At 45.6% G+C, this 12,412-nt stretch overlaps 1 protein-coding gene across 1 annotated transcript in view; it reads left to right on the top strand.

Annotated features, from left to right (window-relative positions):
* raph1a (Ras association (RalGDS/AF-6) and pleckstrin homology domains 1a) overlaps positions 1–12,412 on the top strand; it is an 86,802-nt gene that overhangs the window by 25,367 nt on the left and 49,023 nt on the right. Inside the window, 5 exon segments of the mRNA XM_084478217.1 lie at positions 4,732–4,854; positions 5,424–5,532; positions 5,854–5,975; positions 8,776–8,991; positions 9,656–9,790. Of these exon segments, the coding sequence (XP_084334343.1) occupies positions 4,732–4,854; positions 5,424–5,532; positions 5,854–5,975; positions 8,776–8,991; positions 9,656–9,790 (705 nt within the window).

The raw sequence follows: 12,412 nt of genomic DNA, 5'->3' as shown, positions 1-12,412 counted from the left end.
AATCCAAGGTTTATTGTCAAAAAGTAACACAAAAGATATCCAGCGAGGCAGGCGAAGACAGGAGCGGGTTGGCGTAGCTGGCGGAGGCACTGGCGGAGGCACTGGAGAATGCTGCGGTCTGGTAGCTATCCGATGGCGAGGAATTGGCTACCGGCGAAAAGATCACACAAACGTTAGTGGTAACAAAAATCAGGTCAGAGTATCAAAAGTCGATTTCAACTCGTCGGCCACTGTACCGAATGAGACGGAATAATCTGGCGCCGACGAACAGTCCTCGTCAGGCTTAAGAAGAGGTGCTTGATGATCATGAGGTCCAGGTGCGCCTCGTTATGGTGCCCAGCCCAGCCCCGCTGGCCACGCCCCGCACCTGTCTAAATCCCAGTGCCTGTGGAGAAAATACAGGAACAAACCCTGTGCCAACAAAGACACGGGGGAAGCAGAACACCACCCCTGTGCACACACATAAATAACGTGACATATAGTGTGTATATAGGGACTTTTGAAACAAAAAATGAGGCTAAGTTGTTCACTACACCTCTGCAGAACCCTTCCACTTATTTGATCAGGGCCTGGTGCTTTCTTGGGATAAATTTTATTAAAAACTCTACGTACCTCATCTGCTGTTATAGTTAGGGGAGTACCATGCTGTAGCTGCTGTCTGATGACATCACGCTCTAGGAGAAAGTCTGATGTTTCGAACCGTGCATAAAACTAATTTAATTGATTTACGAATGCTTGATCATCTCCATTAGTAACTATATGCCTTTTCTTCTCTTCCTTCCCTATCATTGTATACATTCCTTGCCATGCATGTCTCAGGTTATTTCCCCTCATTTTCGCCTCAATCTGCAGTTTATATTTCTGTTTACAGTCATTAGTTATCTGTCTAATCTCCTTCTGGATGACTTTCATTTTAGACATGTCTCCCTCTTCAAAAGCTCTCCTTTTCCTATGCAGTGCAACTTTTAATTCTTTATTTACCCAAGGTTTGTCATTTGGAAATACCCTAAAAGTTTTCTCTGGAATTATACAGTCCACACAGAAACAAATGTGGTCGTTCTCCACTGAGATTAACTCATCCAGATTCTCACTAGTGTTCACGAAAATGTCCCACACAGTACAGTCGAAACAGCCTCTAAGGCGTTCGACAGACTCATCAGTCCATTGTTTGATTGTCTTCATCTTGGGTTTGCTGGTCTTGAGCTTTTTTATACTGCGGGATGAGCTGGATTGCGTTGTGATCCGAGTCTCCGAGGGGTGGTTTTGCGTAGCCCTTGTAAGCGTCTTTAATATTCCCAAAGCATAGGTTGAGTGTCTTTTCCCTCCTTGTCAGGCACTTGACGTATTGATGGTAATTGGGCAGTACACTTTTGATTGAGCATCCATTAAAGTCTCAGAGAACAAACTTAGGTGCATCAGGGGCCAGATTTTCTAATTTGGCCATTGTGTCGTATATCCTATTTGCCGTGACCCTGATATTAGCGCGGGGTGAATATATACCACAGTGACAAACACCTATCCAAATTCCCTGGGTAGATAGTACGGTCTTACCGACAGCGACAATAGCTCAATGTCCTCCGAGCAATGGGAGTCCCTTACTGTGTAGTAATTGCACCATCCCTCATTAATATAAACACACACTCCCCCACCCAGTTTTTTCCGTAGCTCCGTAAGTTGCTTCACCAAGGAGCGGCTGTTAGCCAGGATGACCGTGGGAGGAGGTGGCTTGCTCCCCGTGTGCGCACTCTACAGCGTCCTCCCCGCGCCTCTTTTCCTTCTCAGTGCTGTGGTTGTCCGTGTACACTCCTCAGGCAGATCGAATGGGAAGTTCCCGCTGTGCAGGCCCCTTAGTTGCCAGAGTTGATCCCGGGTGTAACGAAAAATCCCATTTGTTGAGTCGGCGGCCGGTGCCTCCCAGGCTCAGTGAAAGGACGGCAGCAACAGGTGGATCGCTTCTGACTTAGCACTAATCACACTATACTAACGTATAGCTCTGACTTAGCACTAATCACACTATACTAATGTATAGTTCTGACTTAGCACTAATCACACTATACTAACGTATAGTTCTGACTTAGCACTAATCACACTATACTAACGTATAGTTCTGACTTAGCACTAATCACACTATACTAACGTATAGTTCTGACTTAGCAACTTAAAAAACAAACATTTCAGACGCGCTGCAGGCACTCGTCGCCGCAGTGCAGCACCGGAAGATACAATACAATATAAACAAATTATATAAAACAAAACCCAAGCCTCTTTCATTTTAAAATAGAATGTAAATATTTTGAATGAATAGGCCTACATTTTTGTTTAAAACAGATCACACTCACTCAAGATGTGCGTTAGTAAGACTCAATAAATGGGTTTGTGATGATTTTATGAACAACTATAAGAAACTCATAAGACTATTATTAATGTTATTAAACAATCAATAAATAGTTAACAAGTTTCTTATAAGTGCTTATAAAAGTCTTATAATCTCATATGTTATTATTAACGGTTGTATCAGTGATGTTGGGTGACTTCTCTTCTGTTGGTATTTGGAGCGAGATCCCAAACAAACAGAGCCAGCCCTCCCCTCCCTTCAGTGTTCCGTGCATCCAGTAAAAACTATCCTGAACGCACACAACACCCCACAACACCCGCCCCTTGTCGCTGATTGGTTGGAATACTATTTATGTTGGTTGTGAGTGATTGGTAGTACCATTTGTTTTTGTGTACGATCTCGGAGCGCAGGCTGCCTACAGAGACGTGTTGTTTTGACGGACTGCTGATGGGGTGGGCGGCTCGCGGATCGTGAGGACAGATCGGATGAATGTGATCATTTATGTTTCGGCCTAGAATCGCTGATACAACCTTTAACACTTAAAAATAGTCTTAATAACCCCCAAAGCATATAATAGGGGTCTTATTACCTTATTACAAGGACCCTAATATAAAGCGTTACAGTTCTAGCTTTATCCACTCTAACCAAGTAGTTTTCACATTGAATATTTCACTTGCATAACAATCTTTCTTTTGGCACCAAGCTGAAAAAAACATACATTTTCCCTGTGGTTTCAAAAGTGGTATCGATTTCGATATTTTTCAAGGTATTGTATCGAAGATAAAAACGATTCTTGAGGGTACGATATAATATGTGGGTGCACCTAAGTGAAAAAAGTTAGGCGCACCAGTGCAACCATTGCAAAAAGTTAGTCAGGCGCCCTGCCTAAGCCCCCAACCCCTACAAATAAAGAAAAATGGACCATCCACTGGTTCAAAACCGACCGTTAATTACTTTTTGAAATGTGCAATATTAGTTTGATTGTATCACTGGTTCTTGTTTGTATGATATTTGATATGCTTGCTTCTGCCACTAATACAGTAATAGTCTATGGTATGGTTGATGTAGCCCAAAGCTATTTTTTCCTATTTCCTAATATTGTATGATATTTTTTTTACATTGATGGCACACTACCTCAAGTTATGTTTATTCTGGTTTTATATATTGTCTTTTGGTGCAATGTTCGATGCAAAATAAAGTGCAATATTGCAGTTTCTAACAGATTGTGAGCATGAATAAGATTCTTATCTAATCGTACCACGTTGTACCATGTAGGTAATAGTTACATTCCTGATACATTCAAACTAAACAGTACAATTCCAGAGACAGATATTGTATCAAAATATTTATTCTGAAATAAGCAATATATAAGCAATAAGCAGCCTCTGCAGACCATGCATGGCTCTTCTGCTGAGGTGGAAGTCCAGCTCCTGCTCCAGCTCTACGTTGAACCACAAAAGCAGGATGGGCAAGTTACATTTACCTTGCAGTACGAAGGAAATAAAATCACATAATTTAGTCTGAATTGGAAGGACTTTTACTACATGAAACTAGTTACATACAATGAATGTGCATGGTATCCTATCGGACCTGAAAAAAAACACAAATCCAGGTAAACTGTTTATTTTAAATTACGTATCAACAACATGAACATTAGTTTATATATATATTATATATATATATAGTATGTTTATCTTATTCAAATAGTTTTTTATTATATTTTATTTCAATTGGTAAATTTATTTGTATATATACTCTGTACTGCTGGTCACTTGTGAATTTCTCCTAAGGGGGATTAATAAAGGACTATCTTATCTAAGGCTAACTAGGCTAACTACAACAACAGTTTTTGCATTATATTCTACATACCTCAAACAGATCCACCAGCATCCCAGGCGTTGAATACGATGTTGAACGTATTCTCTCCACATTTCTCAGATTTCGCTGACAACAGGAAATATGTTTGAAACTCATGCAAGGAAAAATCACTGCTGAAGCCGGTATTGTGTTTGTCGCGTTTTTTTAACGTAAACGGCTTCGAAGACTACTAATGAAGCAACATGGACTTGAAGTGTTGTCAAATTTCGTAGGGGCCCTCTGTTTCAGGGGGCAAGTCGAACTGAAAAACAAGGGCCACTTAATAACGAGGGGTAGGGCTAAAAAAGAGAATTGAGATTGTGCCTAAACCTCTCCTCCTCTCTTCTTTCTCTTGACCTCTGCTTTCCTCATCCTCTCTCTCCCTCCTCTCCCTCCTCCCCTCTCCTCTCCCCCTCTCTCCTCCTCTCCCCCTCTCCTCTCTTCCCATCTCCTCCTCTCCTCTCCTCCCCTATCCTCTCCTCTCCCCCCTGTCCTCCTCTCCCCCCCCCCCCCCCTCTCTCTCCTCCTCTCTCCCTCAGATGGAGCAGGTATCAGATGAGGAGGTGGACCATGCGGGTGAGGAGGCGGACAGCGATGAGGAGGACCAGGATCTAGATCAGATGTTTGGAGCATGGCTGGGGGAGCTGGAGAAACTCACCAAGGTACTCACGCACACACACACACACACACACACACACACACACACACACACACACACTCACACTCAAATATGCCCGTCTTATGCACTCCTTTTTCCCGGCATGGTCCGTGTGTTTACACTGTCCGAGGTAAAATGCCTGCTTGAGCCAGCACCCCAAGTGACCCTCCCAGACCCTACACACATTGGTGGGTTCATTCTGATGTGAATGCGATTAGACGCTCCGTGGTTCCAGGGGTGGGACTTGGGTACACTCCATGCGTAGTCCCGCCTTCTCCAGTGAACCAAGAAAGCCGGCTCTGTGACGACAGGGATTTTACCCCCTCGGTTTCACACTGGCATTACAGTGAAATTGCCGGGCGTGCCAAGCCGCGACCGAACCGGCTTGGCAGTGTACAAATGCCCACTCTCTCTCTCCACTCTCTATCCGTCTGTCTCTCTCCCTGTCTCTCTCTCTGTCTCTCTCTCCTCTATCTCACTCGTCTCCCGTCTCCCGTCTCTCTCTCTCTCTCTCTCTCTCTCTCTCTCTCTCTCTCTCTCTCTCTCTCTCTCTCTCTCTCTCTCTCTCTCTAGAGTCTGGATGACGGGCGCCCTGATCGTCCAGGCCAGCAGAAGGCTCCTCTCAGACAGGAGAGCAACATGGCCAACCTGTCGTACCGCTTCTCCGTCTACAACATCAACGGTAGGACTGAGAGCTCTGTATATCCATCTAGATCCACTGTGTTCCTGTATAGCTGTGAGGAGATGTGGATATGTGTACATATGTTGGGGGACATGTTACCACCATGTTACAGGCCATGTTAGTGTTAAATAAAGGGATGACTGACCTGACCTGCTGCTGATGTGAACCACATCAAAGGAAACTAGCAATTGAGCTGAATGAATGATTAGGATGAGGATTTTGGGAACTACATATTGTTTGACGTTGGTATTATATGTATATGGGCCTATAAAAGGCCTTATATATGTATACAGTTCCACATGTCTAATATATCCACTACAGAGGCTCTGAACCAGGGGGAAGGCGTGGACCTGGACTCTCTGATGGCCGACCTGTGCTCCATAGAGCAGGAGCTGACCACTGACAGCAGCAAGCCCAGCCGGCCGGGCCTGACCGACGGCAAGGTACACACTCATCACACAGACGCCAAGGTACACACTCATCACACAGACACAAAGGTACACACTCATCACACCGACACCAAGGTACACACTCATCACACAGATACCAAGGTACACACTCATCACACAGATACCAAGGTACACACTCATCACACAGACACCAAGGTACACACTCATCACACCGACACCAAGGTACACACTCATCACAAAGATACCAAGGTACACACACACTCATCACACAGACACCAAAGTACACACACACTCATTACACACTGATTCCACACTGATCACCGATGGTCACTGAGGCACCAGGACCCTCATTGACCCTCATTTGCTCATAGTGAAGATCCGATGGTATGCATGACATTCAGAAAGTTTGCAGGGTGACGAAATGGAAATAGACAATGAAATCCATTTTCATAGACAATGAAAAAATAAGGAAAATCAGTTCAGCACAGATTAAGTTTTAGGTTACAGAAGTATCATTGAAGGATGAGACCCCTTTGGGTCCTGAGGGAGACAGAGTGAGGCTGTTCTCTAGACAGAGATACCAGTGCCATGGGCCAGGGCATAGCCTTCGTGTTTACATGATGGCACGCTGGATGTGCATGAAATCTATCGCTCCTAGGATGGACCTGTTGAACCAGTCCAGAGTTGATCAATGCATTTATTGGTGATGCTTGCAACTTTTATCAGGTCATTGTTTCTATTCACTCTACCACTTGTGTGATGCATTCTCAGAGCTGTGCGTACATTTACCCTCAATGTGCGTACATTTACCCTCGATGTGCGTACATTTACCCTCGATGTGCGTACATTTACCCTCGATGTGTGTACATTTACCCTCGATGTGTGTACATTTACCCTCGATGTGTGTACATTTACTCTTGATGTGTGTACATTTACCCTCGATGTGTGTACATTTACCCTCGATGTGCGTACATTTACCCTCGATGTGTGTACATTTACCCTCAATGTGTGTACATTTACCCTAGATGTGTGTACATTTAGCCTCGATGTGTGTACATTTACAAAAAAAATAAAGCTGCAAGCAGCATTGAGGGGGTCAAGCTGGGCTGCTGGGCTGAAACCTTTGGCTGTCCTGAGTCCATGTAGCCAGTTTGGTTTTGACACTGAAAAATGTGGCTAAAATGTTAGCCCACTTCCTGTTTTGCGGCTTCGCCGCCATATTTGATTGGCTCTCTTGGGCAAATAAAGTTGAAATTGAAAAATCAGACAAGTATTGCTTGTGCGGCTCGGTCTGAAGATCCTCTTCACGAGTTCTGTGAAAATCTGAGGAAATTTGTGACCGCTGAAACTTCTCCTAGAGTTTGAATTAAATCCAATATTGCGGAGGTCCAATATGGCGAAAAGTGACGCAATAAGGGTCGTTGAACTTGGGAGGGTTGAAGGATTCAGACGCTGCCTCAATTGTGAAAATCAGACAAACGAGTCTAGGATCAAGCGCATGAATGCATGTCCAACATTGAGCTGGTGGTGGGGCAAGAGCATTCAATACATATGCATAAAAATTGCTGTGAGTGATTGGGACAGTGTCCTGACTAATGGTATCGAGTTTGGTTACGTAAACTCAAAGCATCACCGAGATGTTAGCCCACTTCCTGTTTTGCGGCTTTGCCTCAATATTTCATTAGCTCTCACAGGCAAATAAATTTGAAATTGAAACATCTGTAAAAATATTGTTTCTGCGGCTCGGTCTGAAGATCATATCCGCCGTTCCGTGAAAATCAGATGAAATTTGTGATAGCTGAAACTTTTCCTGTTTGGATTAAATCCAATATGGCGGAGATCAGTGGCGGCTGCTGGTCTTTCAAAGAGGGGAAGCTCATTTTCGGCCTACATCATATAAATTGTCAATTTATGTATATGTATATATATATATATATATATATATATATATATATATATATGTAAATTATGCTCTCTGTTCCTTTTCAAGGAAATGCTCTGTCATACCAACTAGCTGTCTTTTCCAGTGACTTGACCAGTGTCCTCTCAATGGCCAGCAGAGCTAGGCTGCTTAAACGGCCTTGGCCGGTGTAGGACTTGAGCCGCTTTAAACAGGAGAAGCTCTTCTCTACACCTGCAGATGTAGCTCTAATTGTTGCCACTAATGAAAACAGTTTTTAAAGCTGAGGCATTGCACTGTACAACTCCATGTCTTTAAGGAACACCAAGAAATCACACAGCTTTCCCCTGTCACCCTGCAAGTCCTGATCTGAATACAGGACTTGAAGTTCAGACCTCAGGCTCCCTGAATCAAAGTGATGGCCAACTACCAAAACGATATTAAACTTCAACAAGGAAATGTGGGAATTATGTTAGACTGAAGCAAGGAATTGTGTGAATAAGTGAATAAGGATGAAAATTGTCTAGCAATTTCGCCAAGCAAATATCAAGAAATAGGTTGCAGTTCGTCTTTCGACTCGCTTGCAAAATCTGCTTTAGGGGAAGCTCTTGCAGTCTTAGAGAAATCGCCAATGGCGGAGATTCAATATGGCGAAAAGTTGCGTAGTAGGGGTTGTTGTGGCCCAGGATCTGAAGCACAGGTAACAATCGGGAGAGTAACCCAAGTCCATTTTCGACCCATTGGTGGCGCTAAAGTGTTGGGCATGGAGGTTTGTAAATTGGCGAGAGTGATCATGGGATGGTCCCGAATCAGTGTCCGAATCGGTCAGCCAAGCGGTTACATTTTTGACCAAATTTTGACCCGTTGGTGGAGCTAGATGGCTGGGTTTAGAGGTCTGCATTCACACTAACACCACCTGTCCTTGGGGTCCAGGTCCGTCAGAAGCCCCCCGCAGGCCGCAGTACCCGGGCCGGCCCGGCGGGGGACGGGGGGGGCAGCGGGGGAGGGGGGGGCAGCGGGGGCAGCAGCAGCAGCAGCAGCGCCCGCGTCTCCCCGGCCGGGACAGTGCGTGGGCCCACCCCCCCTGCCTGGAGACCCCCCCTCGCATCCAACTTCAGCCTGGAGGACATCACCGCCCAGCTGGAGAAGGTGAACGCCTCCTCCCCTAGGCTCCTAGTCTCCTCCCCTAGGGGCCTAGTCACCTCTCCTAGGGGCCTAGTCACCTCTCCTAGGCTCCTACTCACCTCTCCTAGTCACCTCTCCTAGGGTTCTAGACACCTCTCCTAATCACCTCTCCTAGGCTCCAACTCACCTCTCCTAGGGTCCTAGTCACCTCTCCTAGTCACCTCTCCTAGGCTCCTGTCCTAGGGTCCTAGTCACCTCTCCTAGGGTCCTAGTCACCTATCCTAGTCTTCTCTCCTAGGGGCCTAGTCACCTCTCATAGTCACCTCTCCTAGGGTCCAATTCTCCTCTCCTAGGGTCCTAGTTTCCTCTCCTAGGCTCCTAGTTACCTTTCCTAGGGTCCTAGTCATCTCTCCTAGTATCCTCTCCTAGGCTCCTAGTCATCTCTCCTAGTCTCCTCTCCTAGGGTTCTATTCACCTCTCCTAGGGTCCTAGTCTCCTCTCCTAGGGTCCTAGTCTCCTCTCCTAGGGTTCTATTCACCTCTCCTAGGGTCCTAATCTCCTCTCCTAGGGTCCTAATCTCCTCTCCTAGGGTCCTAGTCTCCTCTCCTAGGATCCTAGTCCCCTCCTTGTGCAGTGTCCTTTATTCCTTCCTGTAGATACAGGTGTTCAATGATCTGTTGTTCCTCAGGCCTCTCTGAGTATGGACGAAGCTGCACGCCAAAGCTCCTCCCACTCCTCCAGCGGCTGGTCTGCCCCCATGAGAGGCCACGCCTCCTCCCAGCACCGCAGGACCGGATCTGTAGGCACAGTCAGTGAGCACGAGGTACACACGCACACGCACACACACACACACACACGCACACGCACGCATGCACGCACGCACGCACACGCACGCACGCACGCACGCACGCTCACACACACACACACACACACACACACACACACACACACACACACACACACACACATTTAAATGCTTTTATTTGGATCCACATTTACAAAGAGGGGAAAAAAGATCCAAACATTTTGGGAAGAAATACTGATAATGTGATCAAGCTACAAGCCTCTGCAAGGCCTACATGACACTACAAACACTTAAGGATAAACAAAACATCTTTGCCTCCAGATTCTGATGCTACCTATGGTGGCTGATACAGAGCAGAATTTTGCCAATCCTTTGGCTTCCCTCTTTAGTAATCCCCCCAACCGCAGTCCTCTGGCCACATTTTTGTGACTGTGGCCTAAGCTTCCAAAGATTAATGATATGAGTTGAGATTGGTAACCTAGTTGGCCTATACGACTCACCAGTGGCTGGTATTTCAGTAGCTAATGCCGCTTTTCCACCGACAGTACCAGCTCAACTCGATTTTCGACTCGGTTTGGTTCCAGGCACGTCGCGTTTCCATCTAAAAAAGTACCTCTTCAATGTGGGAGGGTCGTAGAAAAGAACCTCTCCAACATGGGCGGGTCGTCAATTAGGTTTTAATCACGGGAGACGCGATTCCCGGGAAATCTGAATCTGATCAAGACTATTTCCTGATTCCCGGGAAAGGTTATGATGAGAAATCAAATAAAATAAAAAGCAAGTGAGTGATTATTACCATTTACAGCCACTGGCCAATCAGTTGCCAGCAGCCTGTTTACGTCACACAAAAGTACTTACTCTGCTCGCTTGGAACCTCGACGGAGGTAGTACTAAAAAAAGTACCCGGTTCTAGGTACCAGGTACTTTTTTTGCCAATGGAAACACAAAAAAGGGCGGGCCAAGTCGAGGCGAGTCGAGTCGAGTCGAGCTGGTACTGTCGGTGGAAAAGCGGCATTAGTGTAGTAGCAGGTGTCCATATACAAATCAAAACAACAGCATACCTCAATAATGACTACAGTTTTCAAAGTCTCATTTACAATGACAATGTCTGAAGTGTTTGCCATGTTTTTAAAATAATCATTATCAGGTACATTGTGATGGAACCAAGTTATTTTAACAGCACTATGCTTAAAGGTCTTACAGTCATGTCCTTGATTTATTTTTCCTAGATCTTTTGCAACCAGGTCAACCAATCGGTCATGTCTGGCCACATACAGTCCTTTGTAATGATGGCATCCATTCAGAATGTGTGCAACAGTTTCATTCTGCTGTTGGTTTTGGTGGAATATGCAGTATGGGTTATGTTTTGACGGGTACCATTTTGCTAGGTTGTATTTTGTTGGAAGACATTGCTGTTGTGCTTTAACCATAAAGATGAAGATGTCCTCTGAAATGGAATAATTAGTTATTACAGAATGTGAAACAGAATGATCTGCTTAAGGCAGTGCAGCTAACTTCCCTTGCAATGTTAGTCTTGACCAGTCTGCGCTGGAGAAGAGAGGCTCCAGTGTGTTTGATCTGTAGATGTTGGGCTGAGTTCTTGTCATTCAGGATCGCTAGAGTGGAAATCTGCGGGTCAGTTATGATGTTGTCAGTCAGTGGATCTGTCGCTCCGTCAGGGCCTTGCCAGGAGAGAGTGCGGTGGCAGAGATCGTTGAGATCGAGCCAGTCGGAGCGCACTCCGAATCCGGCGGCCTTGATGTCGAATTTTCCATTTTGCTTCAGTTTGAACCCGAGGAACTGGGGTTCATTCTGGGAAGCGATGGGTATCTTGCACCGTTGTAGGTGTAGAAACAATGATTGGCGTGCCCGCCCCCTAACCGTCGGGTGGTCATTATTGAGCATGTTGAGCAGATGACCTGGAGGAAGTCTAGAGCCATTCAGTGTTCGGGACTCCAAGGCCTCCGCTCTTGCGCGGCTGAAAGAGAATGTCCCGGGTTGTGCGGTTATTTAGACAGAGCCTTTTCCTCACAAGGTTCACTGTTTCATTGTTCATCGTTGTCAGGTTTTGTTGTGAAATGTGTACATTGTGGAACAGATGCTGGATTTTGGCTACTAAAATCTGCTTGATAGCCTCGATTTTCATGCGTACAGGGAGGGGAGCAGAGTCAATTAGTTTGATTCGATGGATGTATTCTCGGCAGAACTCTGTGACCTGTTCGTCCCAGTCGCCGGCAATATTGAATTTATGTCCTAAATAAGGATAGGTTTCATGACGTTCATACAGTCGGATGGGTGCTTGCATTATTGTAAAGTTGGGAAGTTTGTCAAGCTTTGCCTTATACCATCTATTTCCTCCACTCCGTCTTTCATAAAATGCCGCACATTTTGTCAGTTTATTGTCCAGATTCGACCGTCTGATAAACTGTTCAGTATGGAGGAGCATGTTGTGGATTACAGTTTCATCTCTGGAGGAGATTTCTACATCGTCCGCGTCGGCTTCCTTGCACTGGGTTAGGGGAGTGCACGCCTGGGGGCGCGCACTGGCACATCCATCGCATCCAGAAGTTAATCGCGAGGATAAAATGTATGGCGCTCCATGGGCACCCAGTCTTGATGCCAGTCGTTAACGGTATTGGG

This window comes from Micromesistius poutassou (genome assembly GCF_964030765.1).
Source record: "Micromesistius poutassou genome assembly, chromosome: 14".
NCBI lineage: Eukaryota > Metazoa > Chordata > Actinopteri > Gadiformes > Gadidae > Micromesistius > Micromesistius poutassou.
The sequence above is the reverse complement of the archived record's forward strand: the minus strand, read 5'-3'. Positions and strand labels throughout refer to the sequence as shown.